The sequence below is a fragment of the Solanum stenotomum genome, chromosome 5 (assembly GCF_019186545.1).
Source record: "Solanum stenotomum isolate F172 chromosome 5, ASM1918654v1, whole genome shotgun sequence".
NCBI lineage: Eukaryota > Viridiplantae > Streptophyta > Magnoliopsida > Solanales > Solanaceae > Solanum > Solanum stenotomum.
Genome location: NC_064286.1, coordinates 62,997,574 through 63,018,107, shown reverse-complemented (window position 1 = coordinate 63,018,107; position 20,534 = coordinate 62,997,574). Strand labels below are relative to the sequence as shown.

The window sequence follows — 20,534 nt, the reverse complement described above, 5'->3', positions numbered from 1 at the left end:
CAAAATGCGTGCACGTCACACGTTTTGCCAGGTAAGACACGCGTGTTTATTTATTAAAAGGTTGGATAGTTAAAGTGTCTATTTGTGCACTTTGAAAGTTGGAGGTCAAAGTTAAAATTTGAAGCCAAGTTTAAGGTCCAATATATGTATTATCGCTATAAATTATCAGCCATCGTCACCCTCGATTCTTCGTGAATGGTCACAACAACCATTGTTATTATTAGCAATCGCAACCACCAACCATCATATACTAATATACATTTGTTTTTATTAATAAAGTACTAAAAATAGTTGTATTTTATTTAAATTCTTCATTTTAAAAAAAATATTAACACTATAGAAATTAATTTGAATACTATTTGTTCCTTTAAATAATAATAATAAAAAAACCCAAAAAAACCCTGTAATAATATATTTTTTTTCAAAATCTCCAGTCTGTATTATGAAGTGTTGTTTTCTCCATCTGCAAAGTAAAATTCCTCTTCTGTATTATTTCTTGATCGGAGAAAACTGTAATCTTCACAGAGGTTGAAGAAGAAGAAGAAGAACAATGAGTGTAATTGATATTCTCACAAGGGTAGACTCGATCTGTAAGAAATACGACAAGTACGACATCGATAAGCAAAAGGATTCCAACGTTGCCGGCGACGATGCCTTCGCTCGTCTCTATTCTTCAGTTGAATCCGACATAGAAACGGCTCTTCAGGTTTAAAAAAGTGATCTTTTTTACTTTTTCTTTTGTGGGTTTGTGTTTTAGGGTTTAGTTTCGGACAATTGAGGATTTAAAGATCTTTTTGTGCGGTTACAGAAAGCGGAAACAGCTTCTAATGAGAAAAATAGGGCATCTGTTGTGGCAATCAATGCTGAGATTCGGAGAACTAAAGCGAGGTTACTCGAGGAGGTTCCGAAATTGCAGAGATTGGCTGTGAGAAAGGTGTGGTTTTAGTTTTGAATTTTTTGTTTTTAGCTGATTTGGTTGTGTAATTGTGTTGAATTTTGCTGATGGGTTATATTGTACTTGGATTTTGTTGATGTTCTGTGGAATATTTAAGGGTTATGTTAATTTGGTTGATTTGGCTCTGGATTTTGATAGAAAGTTAGATTAAAGAAAGATCTGGGAGGGATGGGGTGAAAAGTGAGATTAAGGAAAGATCTGTGAGGAATTATAAAGAGAATGGGTATATAGGATTCATATAGTTGATCGCAACAAGTTTTTTACTACACTGTAGTTGATTGATTGACTGACAGTGTTATAGTGTATTGTTGGGTCATTTGCTTTGCGGAGGGGATGTGTGTTGATCAGCCTGCATACTTGTAGAAAAAGGGGCATTGCGGTGGAGGGTGTTACCTATTACGCCGGAAGTTGTGTAATTATTAACACTGTCTTTGATATTCGTTTCTCCCCCTTTAATGGTTCAAGAATATGATAGATAGTCCTTATCAAAAAGAAAAATGGATAGCAATAGGGAGTTTGATCGACAGTATGAGCACCAGGTTTTGATGCAAGGCATTACGATTCTATTTTACGTAACAAAGGCCCAAAAGTTATAGGATTTAGTTCTCCTATCCTATTCAGCAACAAAATGTCCTATAATTTGGATCCCCGTAGTCCAAGTTGCATGGACTCATCACTTTTGATGCCGCACCAGTGTCGGGTTCTCCAAAAATACACTTCTTTTGGAGAATCCGAAGTGTATTTTTGGAGAATCCGAAGTGTATTTTTGGAGAACCCGACACGCACCCGTTGACATTTTTGAAGAGTCCGAGCAACATAGCCCGTAGTTATTTCAAATGGAAAACCCACATGAACTCAAGGAATCTGCAATTTTCCGTTCTATTAGCCTGATGCCCCTAAAGCTTAGTGTTGTTTTGTGGTTGAGTACATGACTACCTTCCAAATTTGCATTCTTTGCTTTACCTTTGGAGTGATATACTTTAAGTGTTACTTTATACCATGTTAAACGTTGCTAAATCAAAATTTGGCTGTCCAATAGGTAAGAAAAATAGAAGGCTCACCAAATCTTACACGAGTCTAACAATTCAAATTACTGAAACCATGTCACTTGTTGATGACAATCGTGTTCATGTACTGCTTCGGGCTTCCCTATTTCAGATTTTGTTAAAATACTTCGTTAAGCCTAGAAAATAAGGTTGTTCATTCAGTTAGTTTTCAGTTATTCTATTATCTTACACTATCGCTTGGTTCCTCAATTGGAGTTTGCTTTGTTTATTTCAGTTTGTTCTTTTGGTTAGTGTGATTTTTATTTTCGATCCGGAGATAGGTTGGAATTCAAGAGTATATAAACAAAAAATGCAAATGGTCATACTGTTTCCTCACTTCAGTCTTAAGGAAGAGAACTATATCTATGAGAGAGAGATAAAAAGAGTAGGTGGGGAAAGAGAGATGGAGGTGATGTTGCATTGGACTGTTGACTCGGCATTTGCTTGAAATTCCAAGAACAATCTGAGAGAAGGCCGTCAACGGTCAAGCTAATGGGAAGTGGGAACTAGAGTTTAAGGGAGTGGGAGAGTGAGATGAAGAGGGCTGAGACAAGAATGGAAGTAGAGCACAAACTCAGTTGCCTAAAAGAGACTGAGAAAACTCTAATATTGCTCAATCCTATTACGAAAGAAAACAAATATGGTCCTTTCAATCATTTTTTTTTCTTTTTTTTGTTTTCCTTGGTTAGATTGAAGCAACATAAATATTTGCACATACATTATATAGCGTTCAGGGGATTTTGTATTTTTACTTATCATCAATTGTTTTCTGATTTCATGTCCATCTACATAAAAGTTAACTAAAGATAATTAGGAAGATATTGAGCAAAGTGACTTGAGTATGGGAGTGTGTGTGATAAAGTGCCAAACCACTGGATTCAGAGGTTTTGAATCAATGGTATTCCATCAGATTGAGGGATTAATAGTTTGAGAGCCTCCATGTGTATATCCAAAAATAATTAGATAGATAGAAGTGAGAATGCACCCCCTCCCAAAACAAACCAAGAAGCTTTTGATTGTATTCGAGTATTTGATGAGAAAAATTTGAGACTCATCTAGAGATGGTTGGGGTAGACATTACCAAATGAGGTTGTGGATCTTGATGCTCTAGTGTCTAGCCTCATACACGTTTCTTAACCAAGTCATTGCAGCATATTTCCCTTGTAGGGCAAATAAGGACCAATAGGTGAACTTGTGTTATTCTACCTCTACTTATTAATGCTAGAGCATTTCTCTTTATGAGTCTGTGCTTCGTATTGTATCATTACAAGTGGGTATCTGCCTCAGTTTTGACAGGCGTGTCTGAGTTATTAACCTTGATCTGCAAAACTGGCGCTAGCAGCTTGCTTCATTTATAGAGTAAACAAGGACTCAACGGCAAGGAGAAACTAATGTATAGCTTAGAATTCTTTGGTATTTGATACTTCGAACTCTGTTCATCTTCTTTTCAGTTACTTCATACTTGATAACTGATATCTCTTGCAGTGTTCGCTACCCTTTTTGTGCTCTCCCTTGGGCCTCCCTACCAAAAGAGTGAATCTGGGATTATATGGTAATCTGTGGGACTAAATAGTTGCCTTGGTACTAAAAACCCTCAATTTCAGGTCAAAGGTCTTTCGGGTGAAGAACTTGCTGCCCGTAATGATTTGGTTCTTGCACTGCCAGATAGAATAAATGCCATACCAGATGGCTCTGCAGCTCCACCCAAACAATCTGGAGGATGGAGGGCTTCAGGTTCTCGCACGGAAATTAAATTTGATTCAGGTGATTGATAATTTCTGCCATTTGACTGGTCTTCCTGTAAGTTGTTCTCTGCATGTGTATTTAGTGTCGTCAACGACAAAAAGTGCCCAAGGTCTGCTGGGGCTCTAAGTGACCACAATTAAAGCACGAACTTCTGAAAGAAAAGACGCAATGAAGAAAAAGTAGAAGTATATATGTAATGCAAGAAACATACAATTACAAACACAACAACAACAACAACAACAACCCAGTGAAATCCCACTAGGTGGGGTCTGGGGAGGGTAAATAGTACGCAGACCTTGCCACTACCTCGTGGAGGTAGAGAGGCTGTTTCCAAGAGACCCTCAGCTCAAGAACATCAAAACAATTACAAACACACAAAAATTAATTGAAAAAAAACTAAAATTATATGTAGTAAAAACATGTAGGTAAAATCCAACTTAATATTTTGTTTAGATGCAAAGATGCAGTTTTAAGTTTCTTATGCAGCTTAACTGACTAGTTCACTACAACAAAAAAAATTTGAATTAGCTACGAATCCATCACAGATATTCTCGTAGCTAACAGAACTTTGGGATAATCCATTTCTAATCCGTCGCTAAATAGGTTTTCCGACGGGCTTTGTTGTTTAGCTACAGAATTTGTCTGTTGTTAGTTCCTATATTCTTAGTAGTGGCTTTCTTCAAAGTAACATATTCACTCATAACATTTCTTTAACAATTAGTCTAGCTTTTTCAGTTATATTTATTGTTCAGTGCGACCCTCTTCAACATAGAGCCTATTACGATTGATAAGGCTCATAGCTGTGCTGAAGCGCTTGCTAACCTAGGCGAGCCACCTAACCTGAGCTTCACCTAGCTTCAGGGTTTAAGTGCGACTAAATGGGCCTTTAACAACACAATTTATGACTTGAAAGTATTCATTCTTGTAGGCTACCGTTGATTGTTATTCACTTACAGAGTGTGCTTTGTTTACAGATGGACAATTTGACAAAGAATATTTCCAACAAACTGAAGAGTCAAGTCAATTCAAGCAAGAGTATGAAATGCGAAAAATGAGACAGGCATGTGTTTTTTGGGGTAGTTTATCATGAATTTTTTTGAATTAGGTTTCTGTTTACGCTTCTTTGCTGCTTCCTGGACCATGTTTAAGATTTAGTTTTGCATGTTGCACAGGACCAAGGTTTGGATGTCATAGCAGAAGGATTGGATACTTTGAAGAACATGGCCAGCGATATGAACGAGGTTTGCTGCATTTATGATTTCTATTTTGTATCATCCCAATTGACATAGGCACTAAAGATACGATGCAATGCATGCAGGAGTTGGATAGACAAGTTCCTCTGATGGATGAGATTGACGCAAAGGTTGGTAACTTTATTGGTTTTTGTAATAGTTGATATGGAAAGAATCATAGCTAAAATTGATATGGTTTGACTTCTCAATAGGTGGACAGAGCTACCGCGGACTTGAAGAATACCAACGTTAGGCTTAAGCATACAGTTAACCAGGTAAACTGAATTACCGCTCTCTTCGGTTGCAGTAAGTGATCTGCACACAAGGATTACTCATGAGCTTTGGTTGTTTTCCAGCTGAGATCTAGTCGCAACTTTTGCATTGACATCATTTTGTTGTGCATCATTCTTGGAATTGCAGCATATTTGTACAAGTGAGTTTCCAGATTATGTCTTGTCCTTTTTTCATCATTTCATCATATAATGTCAACAATCAAGACTGTCAGCCCCATTGATCATTTTCATAGTTTATACTAGTGTAAAGATCCTAGCTAACTGGTTACTCTCATCAATTGCAGTGTCTTGAAGAAGTAAAACTCCGCTTTAGTGCCTGTTGGATCGACTTGTATGTTGGCCTTCATGATTCATTTTAGTTTTTTTCGGTGTGTGTATGCATGTATAACAAGTTATTATCGGTGATTAAGCCTAGCATTTGTATTCTACTTGCTTGTGTGTTTTACTCGTTTGAGATTGAGATGAAGTTATTGTTGTTTTCTATCTTTGGACAATGAATTTCCGGTTTTCTATCTGATGTACACATATTTTAAACCTACCTTTATATATGTCACTACTACATTTTTTGGAGACTTAAACAAATGAGTTTTCAGTGTGTGAACATATTTTCTTCTTATATTTATTAATTACGACAACATATTCGATATACACGCATACTTTATTCCTACATAAATGTCACTATTTGACTCTTTGAAGACTTGACAAATGTATTTTGGTACGAATTTGCATAGATAGTTGTTTTTTCTCATATACATTACATTTATTAATTATGACAACAGCTTACTTGATGTATGCAAACTAAACTTTATTCCTATCTTTTTTGGGTGAAAAAGTTATTTTCAATGGATTATCAACTTAAAAGAAAAATCATGTTTTGGAACATGTTTGTACTTTACAACCTTTTCGCTAGATAACTATATCATCAAGCTTACAAATATTTAAGGATTGTGAATAGAAAGTTAGCTAATGCTCACAAAATAAAATACTTTAATCCTATTGCTAGTTAAAAAAGAACAGTTTGTCCATTTAGAAAAATATCTAGCCCGTCTAGCTCAGTTGGTAGAGCGCAAGGCTCTTAACCTTGTGGTCGTGGGTTCGAGCCCCACGGTGGGCGTTTGAGATTATTATTTATTTAGCTAAAACAAAATTAGAATAAATTTTTAGTATTTGTTATTATTATACTTATATTATGGATAATTTCACATATTCACATTTGACTTCATGACAATTTTTTTGGGTGATTGTTTAAATAACTGAACTGTACAGATACCGAAAACAAATTGAGATGGTTGGAATAGCTTCAAAATGTATAATTCTAATTATACACAATAATGTAATTAATAAATTGATAATAAATACAATCGTTAGGGCCGAATCATGATTACCCTAGTTAACACTCAAGTAGTAGGTCAAACATATTGATATGATCAAAACTTTTTATCGTTGGAGCTTGAATTAAACTTATCAAATTTGCTTTTATGATGATCTATAACTTCGAAAATGATTTTATTATATATATATATATTCAAATTCATGCATGATCAAAATTTAAAAGTTTAACTTTCGAAATTCAAAAGATGCCACATAAATTAAAACAAAATGAGTGATTTTTGAAGAAAAGAAAATAATCTCTAGTTTCAACTTATAATAATTCTTGCAATATGTTTTCTAATTAGAAAAACTAAAATGTAGATTTTCTCAGTTTTTCGTGTAGGTTAGTTAGTCAATAATTTTTATTGTTCTGACTTCTGAACATCTGAATGTTATTCCCTGATCATATTAAATAGATATAAGTTGAACTAGTATTTTTCAAATTGTATTTTATTTTTGTTAGTATTAGCTACTGAGAAGATGTTTACACATTAGTGCTTTTTCATTGGTCAGAACTAGTATTAGTTATATTTAATAACAAGACATGCATCCCAGTTAAGCTTTGACTTCCAAACCTCTAACCTCTTAGTGGCCTACCACATCATTCCCCTTTACCCTCCAAATAAATTACAATACTCCCTCTGTTTCATTTTATATGAATTAGTTTGACTTCATATATAGTTTAAAAAAGAAAGACTTCCGAAATATCTGGTCTAAAATAACTGATAGATATTTGTGCGACTACAAATAATTTCATTAAAGATAAAATAGACATTTTAAAATTAAATTGTTACTTAATATAGAAATATGTCATTCTATTTTAGACAGACTACAATGAAAAGTGAATCACATCAAGTACTAGCTATATATAAATGCTGTGGCTTCTTTGCTCATTATCAAACCTTAAATCTGATATTATTTTGTTAAGATGGACAAGAAGATATTATTTTTGTTTTTCTTCTGTATTACTCTGCACTTAGCAGCAATTGTATCTGCTCAACTTCAAGTTGGTTTCTACAATACTAAAGCAGCTAGATGTCCAGCAGCAGAAACCATAGTTCGAGATACGGTGCGAACCCGGTTTTCTTCGGATCGTACCATTACAGCAGCATTGCTACGAATGTATTTTCATGACTGCTTCGTGAGGGTGAGAAAAAACTATTATATTTTTTTGCTATTATTTGATAAAATTTTGAAGTTATAATAATGTGTAGTACTTTTTTCAGGGTTGTGATGCATCGTTGTTGATAGACTCCAAAAACACGAAGAATAAAAAGTCAGAAAAAGATGCAGGAGCAAATGGATCTGTAAGAGGATACGAGTTGATTGATCAAATAAAGAGTAAATTAGAAGCTACATGTCCTAATACAGTGTCCTGTGCGGACATCATTGCATTAGCTACTCGAGATGCAGTTGCATTAGCTGGAGGACCGGGCTATAGTATACCCACTGGCAGGCGCGATGGGCTAGTATCAGACCCATCACAAGTGAACCTGCCAGGCCCTAGTATAACAGTGCCACAAGCAATTCAAACTTTTCAAAGCAAAGGATTTAATGTGAATGAAATGGTGTCGCTTTTAGGTGGCCACACAGTGGGAATTACACATTGTAGTTTTATTCAAGAGGATAGGCTATCGAGGGCGGATGGAAGCATGGATACCAAATTGTTTACTAGTCTTAAAAAGACGTGTAGTGCTAATGGTGGCTCGCCTGTGTTCTTGGATCAAAACACTTCATTTGTCGTTGATAACTCTTTTTACAAACAACTGAAATTGAAGAAAGGAATATTGAAGATTGATCAGTTACTTGAATCAGATGGATCAACTGCTGGGATTGTGACGAATTTTGCTTCTAATCCAAAAGCCTTCCAACAGGCTTTCGCGAATGCATTGATCAAGTTAGGTAACACTCAAGTTCTTGTGGGGAAATCAGGTGAAGTCAGAAAAAATTGTCGAGCATTTAATCCTCCTCCCAAAATCACGAAAAAATGAGTGAATGAATATCAAATTCTTATTTATATTTGCGTTATCATATGTGTAGATAATAAATTCACTACTTTTTTTTTTGGCCTCTCTTGGTCAAGAGTTGTCACTTTGTAATATATCTTTCAATTGTTTTCTACTATCTTCAAATATATATAAATATTTAGCAATTTTTTCTGATAAAGCAGTGTCACGTGATACCTCGGACCTTGGGCCTTAGTAGATCCGCCCCTGTACATAAATGATGCAATAAAGAAAAACAGAAGTATATATGTAATGCAAGAAACACACAAAAATTAATTGAAAAAACTAAAGATATATGCAGTAAAACATGCAGATTGAGTTCAAAATCCTACTCAATATTTTGTTTAGATGCAGAGATATCGATGCAGTTTTAAGTTTAAAATGCTGTTTAACTGACTAGTTCACTACAATAAAAAGAAATTGGGATTAGCTACGCATTCATACCTTATTTGCTTGTAGCTAATTAGGGGTGGACATGGTATGGTATATATCGAATTACTATATCATATTGAAATTTTTAATACCATGATTTTGGTATTATGGTATATATTTTTTTTGGTATTCGTACGGTATTTGATATTTAGAAATAATATATTGAAATATCAAATATCATACTGAAGTGTATATATATTATTAAAATACTAACAAATATACAACTTAGTATTAATATAAACTAAATGTTAGGAGTTGAAACTTTGACTACTCTATTTTGATTAAAATTTAATTGATTTACAAAATGAGTTGTTTGTACTTTATTTTGAATATATATATTTCTACACGTGTATGTCAAATGTGTTAGTATGATAAAATTGAGACATTTTTTTAATTGTCAAAGTCATCTCTATTATATGAGTATATATTAGTAAAAGTTGAACAAACTATGGTAACCGATGTATACCATACCGTAGAGTACTGAAACCGAACTTCAAATTATCAAATTAAATTGATATGGTAATGGTATAATGTTTTAAAAACCGAATACCAAAATTACGATATCATACCATATCATGCCCACCCCTATAGCTAACAGAACTTTGTGATAATCCATTTCTAATCCGTCGCTAAATAGGTTTACCTATTGTTTAGCTACAGAACCGTTGCTAGTTCCTATATTCTTAGTAGTGATTTTCTTATATTGAAGGTCTTAATTCCTTTTCCTAAGAAGTAACATATAATTCATTCGTAAATTTCATCAAATATGTGTCTTGAAGAAGTAAAACTCTGGTGACGTTTCAAAGCACTCTTTTTCTAAAACATTTACGGGGTCCCTCCGTAGTGATCTGGGAACAATACGTAAAACATCACCACGATTTACGTCATCTTTTAGCATTTAGGGGCCATTTAAAAGGAATATAGTGATATTCTCAGTTTGCCTATCTTTGAACTTTTTTCGACATTTTTTTAACTACATTTTTCTATTTTTTTGGACGATTTTTGACTAATTTTTTGGGGATAATTTTTGAAACTTTTTTGCCTATAATTTTAGATGTTTTTTGACTATTTTTTTTTTATCAAGTCTAGTTTAGTTGGGAAAAAATTCTCTAAGTAGGAATTTAACAATAACAAGAAGATCTTCACCATTTAATTTTTATTATATTTATTATAGTCAATATTTAATATTATTAAATTAATGATATAATAATTAAAGAAATAATTAAAAAAATGGTTTTATTTTTTGTCTAAAACAGAATCTTTAAATATAGGGCAAAAAATTCAAATAACATTTCTAAGGGCTTCATGCTTTTAAGTTTTAATATAGTGTAGATTGATAGCTAATATATTCTCTTATATAATAAGAGGGAGTTCTAAGTGGTTACCCGGTCATCGATCTAATATTTTTCCATCGATTTCGTCCGTGTCACAACCCAAAAATGAATGTGATGGCACTCGTCGTATTCCACCAAGACAAGTCAGCCTAAAATCCAATCATTTCTATAAAATGCGGAAATAAAGCAAAGTTCAATAACAATTACTATTACGAAAACAAGTCAACTTAATTCAATCCCCAAAACCTGGTTGTCACGTGCACAAGCCTCTATGTAAATACTAGAATTGAAATAAAATATGCAAGTCTCAAATGATGTTGTCTTTCAAGTAAAAACAAAATCATAAACAGGAGTAAGAAGGTTCGCTGGGATGACAAACAGCTACCTCTCAGATCTCCACAGAAAGCCTCGGAAACGAAGATAATTGAAGGTATTACGAAGATCCGGGCTTGTAACCTACAAAAGATTGTAGAAGCAAGGGGTGAGTACCAAACCACACGGTACTCAACAAACAAACCTCTAAACACAAGCTAAGGGAACAGAATACGGGTACTCCTTACACCCCATCCTAACCTCCATAACTACAACCTGCATAAAACCAACCCAACCTAACAATTCACAGTTTACAAAGCATACAACTCAACAACAACACTCTAACAGATTATATATTCTCAATAACAACTCAATATTCATCAATAACAAGTTTCACAGAAAGGCACTCACAAGATCAGCAACACACAAGATCAAGTTCATCAATAATAAAAATGTGCAATGCAATGAAAGGTAATGTCAAGTATAGTGATGCATGTCTGACCTAATGATACACACCCGTTGTCTCTCAGTCCGGGACCCATGGGTTATAATCAAATTCCTAATCTTGATGCCAATAACATGTCAACTCTTCAATTTTCTCCAAATTTCAAATCTAGGGTTAGGTTCCAATTTCTCTTTATATCAACCTAATGGTATTCATATAAGTTTATACCATTATATTTAATTACTTATTTCAGTATAGCAAAACTTGAATTATAATATAATAAGTATACGGATAAAGAACAAAATATCCAAGACGAATAAAGTTTGTGAATCCTCAATTCATTCGCTGGAAGTTACAACATGAAATCATCAATTCACCACCAATATTCCTTCCAATCATTTAGGCCATTATTACCTAATCATTAGACTAAGGTCTTGCCAATCATTATTAACCACTATTTAACTATTAAAAATTGAATCCTATCTAATAATATACACAGCAACAACAATCTCCTGCCATCCCACTATCATATTACTTCATTAACGTGAATGCAATATGTTTGTTCTCTCGCCTAAGCCTTAAATTGTAAAATCACTAGATTTGGAGATACAATTCTCACCTGAATGCTCTTGTCGACGGCGCAGGTGAGTATTCCAACCCTTTCTATTTCTTTTTCTCGGCTGCGCTAGCGAACTGCTGTTGTTCACAACAGTCAGTAACATTTACCCTTTTATTTCTTTTTTCCTTTTATTATTTATTTATTTATTTTCCTTTTCTATTATTATTAGCAACAAAATAATCTTTTATTAAATCTGAAAATTATTCCACTCATTCTTGTAAGTCATAACTTATTTAGAAAAACTACTAAAAAGGGCTAATATAAAAATAATAATTAAAATACATAAAACGACTAAGAGGGTCGTTACACTCGAGACCATCAAAAGTGGCATAAGAGCCACATGAATTTCATTCATTTGATCTATCTACTTCGTCTGAACCAAGTAGGCAACAAGTCAACATACCTACTTTGGCACTTCAAGGGCAGTATGATAATTTTTTAGTGGTTTCTTGTTCTAATTTGCTTGCATTATTGTTTAGTTCTTTATGTATTCAAAAATTGTGGAAAAGGTATTATAAATCACGATGAATAACAACTTAATTAAATATTTTAAAGACATAAAATAATGGGGAAAAGGACAAATATATCTCTGAACTATCGTAAATGGTATGCAAATACCCTCCGTCATACTTTTGGGACATTGGTGCCCATGCCGTCCAAAAACTAGAGCATATATATGCCCTTCACTCTAACGGAAGACTAAATAGGGACATGTGGCATAATCTTATCCATTGATAAATATCGGATCGGTGGATAAGATTATGACACGTGTATGTCCGCTAGTATAAAGGGTATATATGCTCTAGTTTTTGGACGGCAGGGGCACCAATATCCCAAAAGTATGACGGACTGTATACCATTTACGATAGTTCGGGGGTATATTTGTCCTTTTTCCCTAAAAAAAATGGTTGACTTTAAATTCTATCGGTGTCACATATAATGAGATAGAGAAAGTACATATATTATTTAGAAACAACGTAAAAAGTAGTGTAAATTCCACAATTTGAAATGTTTAAAAACAAATTAAAAAATTGGTTGACTCTTGAAATTCTATCTGTGCCACATTAATTAACAAAGGGAGAAACATATATTATTTAAAAATTACGTAAAAAGTACTATAAATCATAATAAAATAACTAACTTAAAATATTTAAAAAGACATATAATTAAAACATTCGACTGACTCTCGAAATTTCGTGATTACCGCATAAATTGGGTTAGAGAAAGTAACATAGATTATAAAAAACGACGTAAAAAATTAATATAAATCACAATAATTAACAACTTAAAAATTTAAAAGACATAAAAAAATTTAATTGACTTTCGAAATTCTATTGGCACTACATAACTTGATACTGAGGGAATAACGTAACATATATTATTTTTTAAAAATTATGTAAAAAATATGATAAATCAGAATAATTAATTAACAACTTAAAAAATCTAAAAATTATATTAAAATTTAATAAACTCTCCAAATTTTAAATATATCACATCAATTGAAACAAAAAAAAAAAACATATATTGAGCATGTGCAAGCACGAGATCCTACACATTGACTCCAAGGTTCAAGTGGTATTTTTCAAATTGAACTCACACGTATTTTATTTTTCTTTTTAAGTACTCCTATTAGCTACTGATACAAGGTAAACACACATTAGTGCTTTTTCATAGGTCAGAACTAGTATTAGTTATATTCAATAACAAGACGTGCATCCGAGTAAAGCTTTGACTTCCAAACCTCTAACCTCTTAGTGGCCTACCACATCATTCCCCTTTACCCTCCAAATAAATTACAATACTCTCTCTGTTCCATTTTATATGAATTAGTTTGATTTCACACATAGTTTAAGAAAGAAAGACTTTCGAAATATCTGGTCTAAAACAAGTGATAGATATTTGTGTGACTATAAATAATTTCATTAAGGATAAAATAGATATTTTAAAGTTAAATTGTTACTTAATACAGAAATATGTCAGACAGACTAAAATGAAAAGTGAATCACATCAAGTACTAGCTATATATAAATGCTGTGGCTTCTTTGCCCATTATCAAACCTTAAATCTGATATTATTTTGTTAAGATGGACAAGAAGATATTATTTTTGTTTTTCTTCTGTATTACTCTGCACTTAGCAACAATCGTATCTGCTCAACTTCAAGTTGGTTTCTACAATACTAAAGCTAGATGTCCAGCAGCAGAAACCATAGTTCGAGATACGGTGCGAACCCGGTTTTCATCGGATCGTACCATCACAGCAGCATTGCTGAGAATGTATTTTCATGACTGCTTCGTGAGGGTGAGAAAAAACTATTATATTTTTTTTGCTATTATTTGATAAAATTTTGAAGTTATAATAATGTGTAGTATGATTTTCAGGGTTGTGATGCATCGTTGTTGATAGACTCCAAAAACACGAAGAATAAAAAGTCAGAAAAAGATGCAGGTGCAAATGGATCTGTAAGAGGATACGAGTTGATTGATCAAATAAAGAGTAAATTAGAAGCTACATGTCCTAATACAGTGTCCTGTGCAGACATCATTGCATTAGCTACTCGAGATGCAGTTGCATTAGCTGGAGGACCGGGCTATAGTATACCCACTGGCAGGCGCGATGGGCTAGTATCAGACCCATCACAAGTGAACCTGCCAGGCCCTAGTATAACAGTGCCACAAGCAATTCAAATTTTTCAAAGCAAAGGATTTAATGTGAATGAAATGGTGTCGCTTTTAGGTGGCCACACAGTGGGAATTACACATTGTAGTTTTATTCAAGAGGATAGGCTATCGAGGGCGGATGGAAGCATGGATACCAAATTGTTTACTAGTCTTAAAAAGACGTGTAGTGCTAATGGTGGCTCGCCTGTGTTCTTGGATCAAAACACTTCATTTGTCGTTGATAACTCTTTTTACAAACAACTGAAATTGAAGAAAGGAATATTGAAGATTGATCAGTTACTTGAATCAGATGGATCAACTGCTGGGATTGTGACGAATTTTGCTTCTAATCCAAAAGCCTTCCAACAGGCTTTCGCGAATGCATTGATCAAGTTAGGTAACACTCAAGTTCTTGTGGGGAAATCAGGTGAAGTCAGAAAAAATTGTCGAGCATTTAATCCTCCTCCCAAAATCACGAAAAAATGAGTGAATGAATATCAAATTCTTATTTATATTTGCGTTATCATATGTGTAGATAATAAATTCACTACTTTTTTTTTTGGCCTCTCTTGGTCAAGAGTTGTCACTTTGTAATATATATTTCAGTTTTTACTGTTGTCTTTGAATTATATATAAATATTTAGCAAATTTTTTCGATGAAGCAGTGTCGCGTGACACCTTGGACCTTGGGCCTAAGTAGATCCGTCAATGTGCATAAACGATGCAATAAAGAAAAACAGAAATATATATGTAATGCAAGAACTATGTAATTACAAACACACAATAATTAATTGAAAAAGCTAAAAATATATGTAGTAAAAACATGGATATTGAGTTCAAAATCCAACTTAATATTTTGTTTAGATGCAAAGATGCAGTTTTAAGTTTATAATGCCGCTTAACTGGCTAGTTTACTACAACAAAAAGAAATTGGAATTAGCTACGAATTCATCGCTAATTTACTCGTAGCTAACAGAACTTTGTGATAATCCATTTCTAATCCGTCGCTAAATAGGTTTACCTATTGTTTAGCTACAGAACTGTTGCTAGTTCCTATATTCTTAGTAGTGATTTTCGTATATTGAAGGTCTTAATTCCTTTTCCTAAGAAGTAACATATTCATTCGTAACTTTCATCAAATGTTGTGTCTTGAAGAAATAAAACTCTGGTGAAGTTTTTGTTGGATCAATGTTATGAATCAACATCGGCCCAATTTTGAGGCCTATACGGATGACACACAATTAGTTACTGGGTCGAGAAGAACCAACAAAACTGGAAAGTCTTTGCAAAGGCTGATTCGGGACCCAAGCCCAATTAACAACTAGCTAAAATGATAACGGATGAGAAAGAGCGGTTTATGCAAATTGTTGAGAAAAATGTCTAGTTCTCTCATTCCCTTTCTTTTAGTTGTGCTTTTCATCTCCTTTGTAGTTATCTTCTACAATACTACTCTTTTTTCGTTTTATGTTTCTGTTGAAACTTCGAGTTTACTGATTATAGTATTTGAATGTTTCTATTGTGAAATTGGAGTTGTTACAATCGACTTGTATGTTGGCCTTCACGATCCATTTTAGTTTTTATTTTGTGTGTACATGTAAAACAAGTAACTATTGGTGATTAAGACTAGCATTTGTATTCTACTTGCTTGTGTGTTTTACTATTTTCGAGATTGAGATGAAGACTTGACAAATGCATTTTGGTACGAATTTGCAAACATAGTTTTTTTTCCCATATACTTAAGTACATTTATTAATTACAATAATAATATACCTGGTGTATACGTATTTTATTTCTACTTTTAATAATTACGACAACAACGTGCCTGGTGTAGAGATATTATATCCGTACCTTCATAAATGTCACTACTCAACTTCTTTAAGACTTGGCAAATGTATTTTGATACGAATTTGTAGACATGATTTTATTTTCATATACGCAAGTACATTTGTTAATTATGACAACAACATATCTAGTATACAAAGACTTTATTCTTACCTTAGTTGGGTGGAAAAGTTATTTTCAATAGATTCTCGACTCAAGAAAAATCACGTTTCAAAAGATGTTTGTAGTTGGCAACCTTTTCGCTAGAGAACTATTTTAAGCTTACATAGATTAAAGGATTGTGAATAGAAAGTTAGCTAAAGTTTTGTGGCACAAGAATTTTAATCCTATGGTGATATTTTTAAGGTATCTTGTTTCTGTATGTTAGGAATATCAATAAGCCCGTCTAGCTCAGTTGGTAGAGCGCAAGGCTCTTAACCTTGTGGTCGTGGGTTCGAGCCCCACGGTGGGCGTGTGTTTGTACTTTTTTCTTTTAACTAAAAAATTTTTTCCTGAAAAGTCGATTATACGCTTAAACTATTATAATAAGTGACGACCATTTATTTACCCTGAGAGATGTAACACAACTTTCACAATATGTGGTGTACGACGAGTGACGACCATTTATTTACCCTGAGACGTGTAACACAACTCTCACAATATGTGGTGTACGTCAGCGCCATGTCAAAAATTAAAAAAAATTATATTCTTTTTTATTTTTAGTTAACTTTTCTTTTGTTAACTATATTTTACACTAATAATCTCCAACTAATTATTAAAATTCTCTAATAATTATATTTTCTTCATAGAAAAATTACAATAAGATGAAAATTTTAACAATGGCCGCCAAGAACACTAATTGAAACATGGAGCTGATTTATGGAGTGGAAAATTCTCCCGTTTCTCTAAAAAAGCCCACCATAGCTGCAACGGCTAAGAAACCCCCAAATTTTTATCCCGCCGATGACATTAAGAAATTTTTTATTAACAAACACAAATCAAAACTCACAAAACGTAGATTGATGATAACTAATATGCTAAGCAAGCTGAGAAGAAGTCAAAGAAGGAAGAAGGAGAGATTTTTGCTTAAAAGAAAGAGGAGAAAAATGTGTTTCCTCAAGAGGGTGGGGTTGAAGAAGAAGAAGAGGGTGGGTTGTGAAGAGTGGAGTGGGGTCTAATTGAATTTTGAAATTTTTTTTTTCTACTTTAATAAATCTGACGCGCCTGTTTTTTTTTAAAAAAAATTATTTTGCCACATTAGTTTTAGGGGGTAAATAAATTCACTTTTAAGTAGTAAATGTGTGTTATAGGTCGTCATAATAGTTTAAGCGTGTAACTGACTTTTCGAAACAAGTTTAAAGGGGAATATATGTTTTTTCCCTATTAAATGCCCAAACAAATAGGTACATAATTATCCACAATGGATCATATCACATTGAAAATATACATAAATGAATTCAAGTAATTCATGAATAAACTCAATGGACAATCCACTTAGTTCAATGTATTTATAACAGGATACAATATCTATACAAATTTTTAATATTTATTATTGTTATACTTGTTATTAGGAATAGTTTCATATACTTGCATTTGAATTCATTAGACTTTTTTAAAAAAAATTGTGCTGAGAAATTTTAATTTAATAATTATTTTACTTTTTGCATGTTATTGGCAAAAAATTGAAATGCAATCAAGATAAGCATCCGTTAATGAAGCTACAATCTTAAGAAATGTTGATAATTATTTAGACTGGACTATTACTTTGTGATTTAAATAATATTTTAATATATACTTTACGATGTTGTACTGAAATAAATAATTATTTCACATAATAAATATGACATTGTAATGACAATGCAATTCTTATGTTCTAAGATCAAAATAATAAATTACCTTGAACTGTACTGATATAAAAAAGACTCAAGATGGTTGGGATAGTTTATCAAATATATTGATATCAATACTTTTTCATCGTTGGAGCTTAGATTAAACTTAAGAGAAGTGCTTTTATGACATCTAACTTCGAAAAAGATCTTATTTTAACTTCTTTTTTGGTATAAAATGAAATTTTCTTTTTGTACAAATATATTTGGAGTATATAGTAGCATTGGATCCCATAGAGTTCTAGCAAGACAACCCCATGTGTTGGTTAGTCCCAAAAAAAGTTAGAAATGTTTGGCTTTTGGGGAACGTGCATTGTGTTTGCTCACTGTTTTATTCAAATGAAAAAAGCCATTTGCCTTTTACTTAAAAAAAAATCAATAATTAATTATGGAAAAAACGAAAAAAAAAATGAAAATAAAGAACTGATAGATTATTTCCTTTTAAATAATTAATTATCGTGACTTATACCTCTTTACGTAGTTTTTTAAATATGTAATTAAATTCTATTTTTAAATATCATATATTAGAGTTTATGATCAAAATTTAAGACCTTAACTTTCGAAATTCGAAAGATTTTGTAAGATGGAAGGATGATTTTTTTGAAGAAAAGATGATCTTCAAAGTTTCAACTTATAATAATTCTTGCAATATATTTTTTAATGTAGGAAAAAATAATCTTGTTATCTTAAAAAAAAAGTTAATAAAAATAAAAATAAACCACATCTAGTAGTGAGAATATATCAGGAGTTAAAAAATAAAAAATAAAAAATAAAAAAAATAATAAAATAATATATATATATATATAATATAAAAATCGAGATCTTTAACCAAATCACGTCCCATACGCAATAATTCTTGCAATATATTAATTTGCATGGATGTTATCTTACGTTTAATCAAATCCATCTCACCCCTAGCCCCACACATCGACACTATTAAAAATTTATTATTTCTTATGTGATATTTTTCGCTGAAAAATGTTCATTAGTTATTTCTATATGTAGATATTTTGATTGAAGCAATAAGAAAAAAAAATAATAGTTTTTCACTTAAAAGAATTAATAGGTTTTCTCGGATTTTATCGCAAGTCTATTTCCCATCATGTGTACGATCTTCCCATTATGAGCTAATGAGAAAATCATATTTTATAACAAAAATAATTATATATATTATCTTGTATAATTATGTCCCTTATTTTTATTTGCACAATAATTCTAGGGTAAGGACCACTTTAATTGAACTGTTGCCATGCTATCAAGCTAGTTGCTTTCTTCTTTTATTGGTTTTTAGAGGTTAAACATAGGGTGAAGATGACAGATCGCAGTGGGCAGTGGTCGAGCCAAAATTTTTAATAAGGGGGTTTTAAATCTAAAAAAATAGATACACGAAGTAATCGAAGGGGGTTCGACATCTACTATATATACCTAAAAAATTATTTTAATCATATATAAATCATATAATTTTCCCCCGAGGGTCTCAGATGAACCCTCATTGTAAGGTGGCTCCGCGACTGGCGGTGGGCAATGTCAATAAGTATTTTTTCGTTCTTGATTAGAAAGTTTGGATGAGGAATGAAATCGCTCTTTAAAAAACATTTTATTCCTCAAATTAAATAAGGCTTAATTAATTTTCACTAGAATTTGATTATTTGGTACCCAAAGCGAATAACAAATACCCGGAAAAACCAAGCAAAATAAAAATAAAATGAAGAAGATAACATGAACTAGCAGCTTTGCCAAACAGATCCTTAAATTTGGTTTCATTCAAAATAATTATCACTTTAGAAATTTAATTCGCCAACTTTAATATTAAGAAAAAGAAAATAATAAACTATATACACCTTGTACTTGTGAAGTAATTTTTTTATAAAAAAAAAAAGGTTATAAACAACAGTTAAAATGGGACATTGGGAGTAATTGGACTTGCAATCCAATATTATTCCTTATATATATCAGAGTACATTTCTCAAAGATCATGATGGAGACTATATATATATATATATATGTTTCACTCATTTTCAAAGGTACAATTATATAGAAATTACAACATGATTGACGAAATAGGACACGACAAAATTCTTAAATTAAATAATTTCAATAAATAAATAAAAATAAATTGGAGACTAGTCATGTGAAAATTGTCACGTCCAGAAAAAAAAAAGGAATTAAAAGATTGAAAATGTGCATTAAAATTAGTGTTTGCTTGAATTTTTGGGACAAGCTACATATANAATTCTTAAATTAAATAATTTCCAATAAATAAATAAAAATAAATTGGAGACTAGTCATGTGAAAATTGTCACGTCCAGAAAAAAAAAAGGAATTAAAAGATTGAAAATGTGCATTAAAATTAGTGTTTGCTTGAATTTTTGGGACA

At 32.3% G+C, this 20,534-nt stretch overlaps 3 protein-coding genes and 2 non-coding genes across 5 annotated transcripts; all 5 read left to right on the top strand.

Moving 5' to 3' along the window:
• Positions 1–416: 416 nt before the first annotated feature.
• On the top strand, positions 417–5,766 carry LOC125864819 (syntaxin-71-like). Its single transcript, XM_049544902.1, has 9 exons — positions 417–706; positions 809–934; positions 3,606–3,765; positions 4,722–4,807; positions 4,920–4,988; positions 5,066–5,110; positions 5,192–5,254; positions 5,336–5,412; positions 5,557–5,766. Exons 1-9 carry the CDS (start codon positions 551–553, stop codon positions 5,570–5,572), a joined length of 798 nt encoding a protein of 265 aa, XP_049400859.1. The 5' UTR covers positions 417–550; the 3' UTR covers positions 5,573–5,766.
• Positions 5,767–6,313: 547 nt separating this feature from the next.
• Positions 6,314–6,386, top strand: TRNAK-CUU (transfer RNA lysine (anticodon CUU)). The gene has a single exon. It is a non-coding gene; the product is annotated as a tRNA-Lys (tRNA).
• A 1,185-nt stretch (positions 6,387–7,571) lies between these two features.
• LOC125864244 (peroxidase 44-like) lies at positions 7,572–8,634 on the top strand. Its single transcript, XM_049544155.1, has 2 exons — positions 7,572–7,790; positions 7,870–8,634. Exons 1-2 carry the CDS (start codon positions 7,572–7,574, stop codon positions 8,632–8,634), a joined length of 984 nt encoding a protein of 327 aa, XP_049400112.1.
• Positions 8,635–13,872: 5,238 nt separating this feature from the next.
• On the top strand, positions 13,873–14,936 carry LOC125864243 (peroxidase 44-like). Its single transcript, XM_049544154.1, has 2 exons — positions 13,873–14,091; positions 14,172–14,936. The coding sequence occupies exons 1-2, from the start codon at positions 13,876–13,878 to the stop codon at positions 14,934–14,936; spliced, it is 981 nt and encodes a 326-aa protein (XP_049400111.1). The 5' UTR covers positions 13,873–13,875.
• A 1,735-nt stretch (positions 14,937–16,671) lies between these two features.
• TRNAK-CUU (transfer RNA lysine (anticodon CUU)) lies at positions 16,672–16,744 on the top strand. The gene has a single exon. It is a non-coding gene; the product is annotated as a tRNA-Lys (tRNA).
• Positions 16,745–20,534: the final 3,790 nt, after the last annotated feature.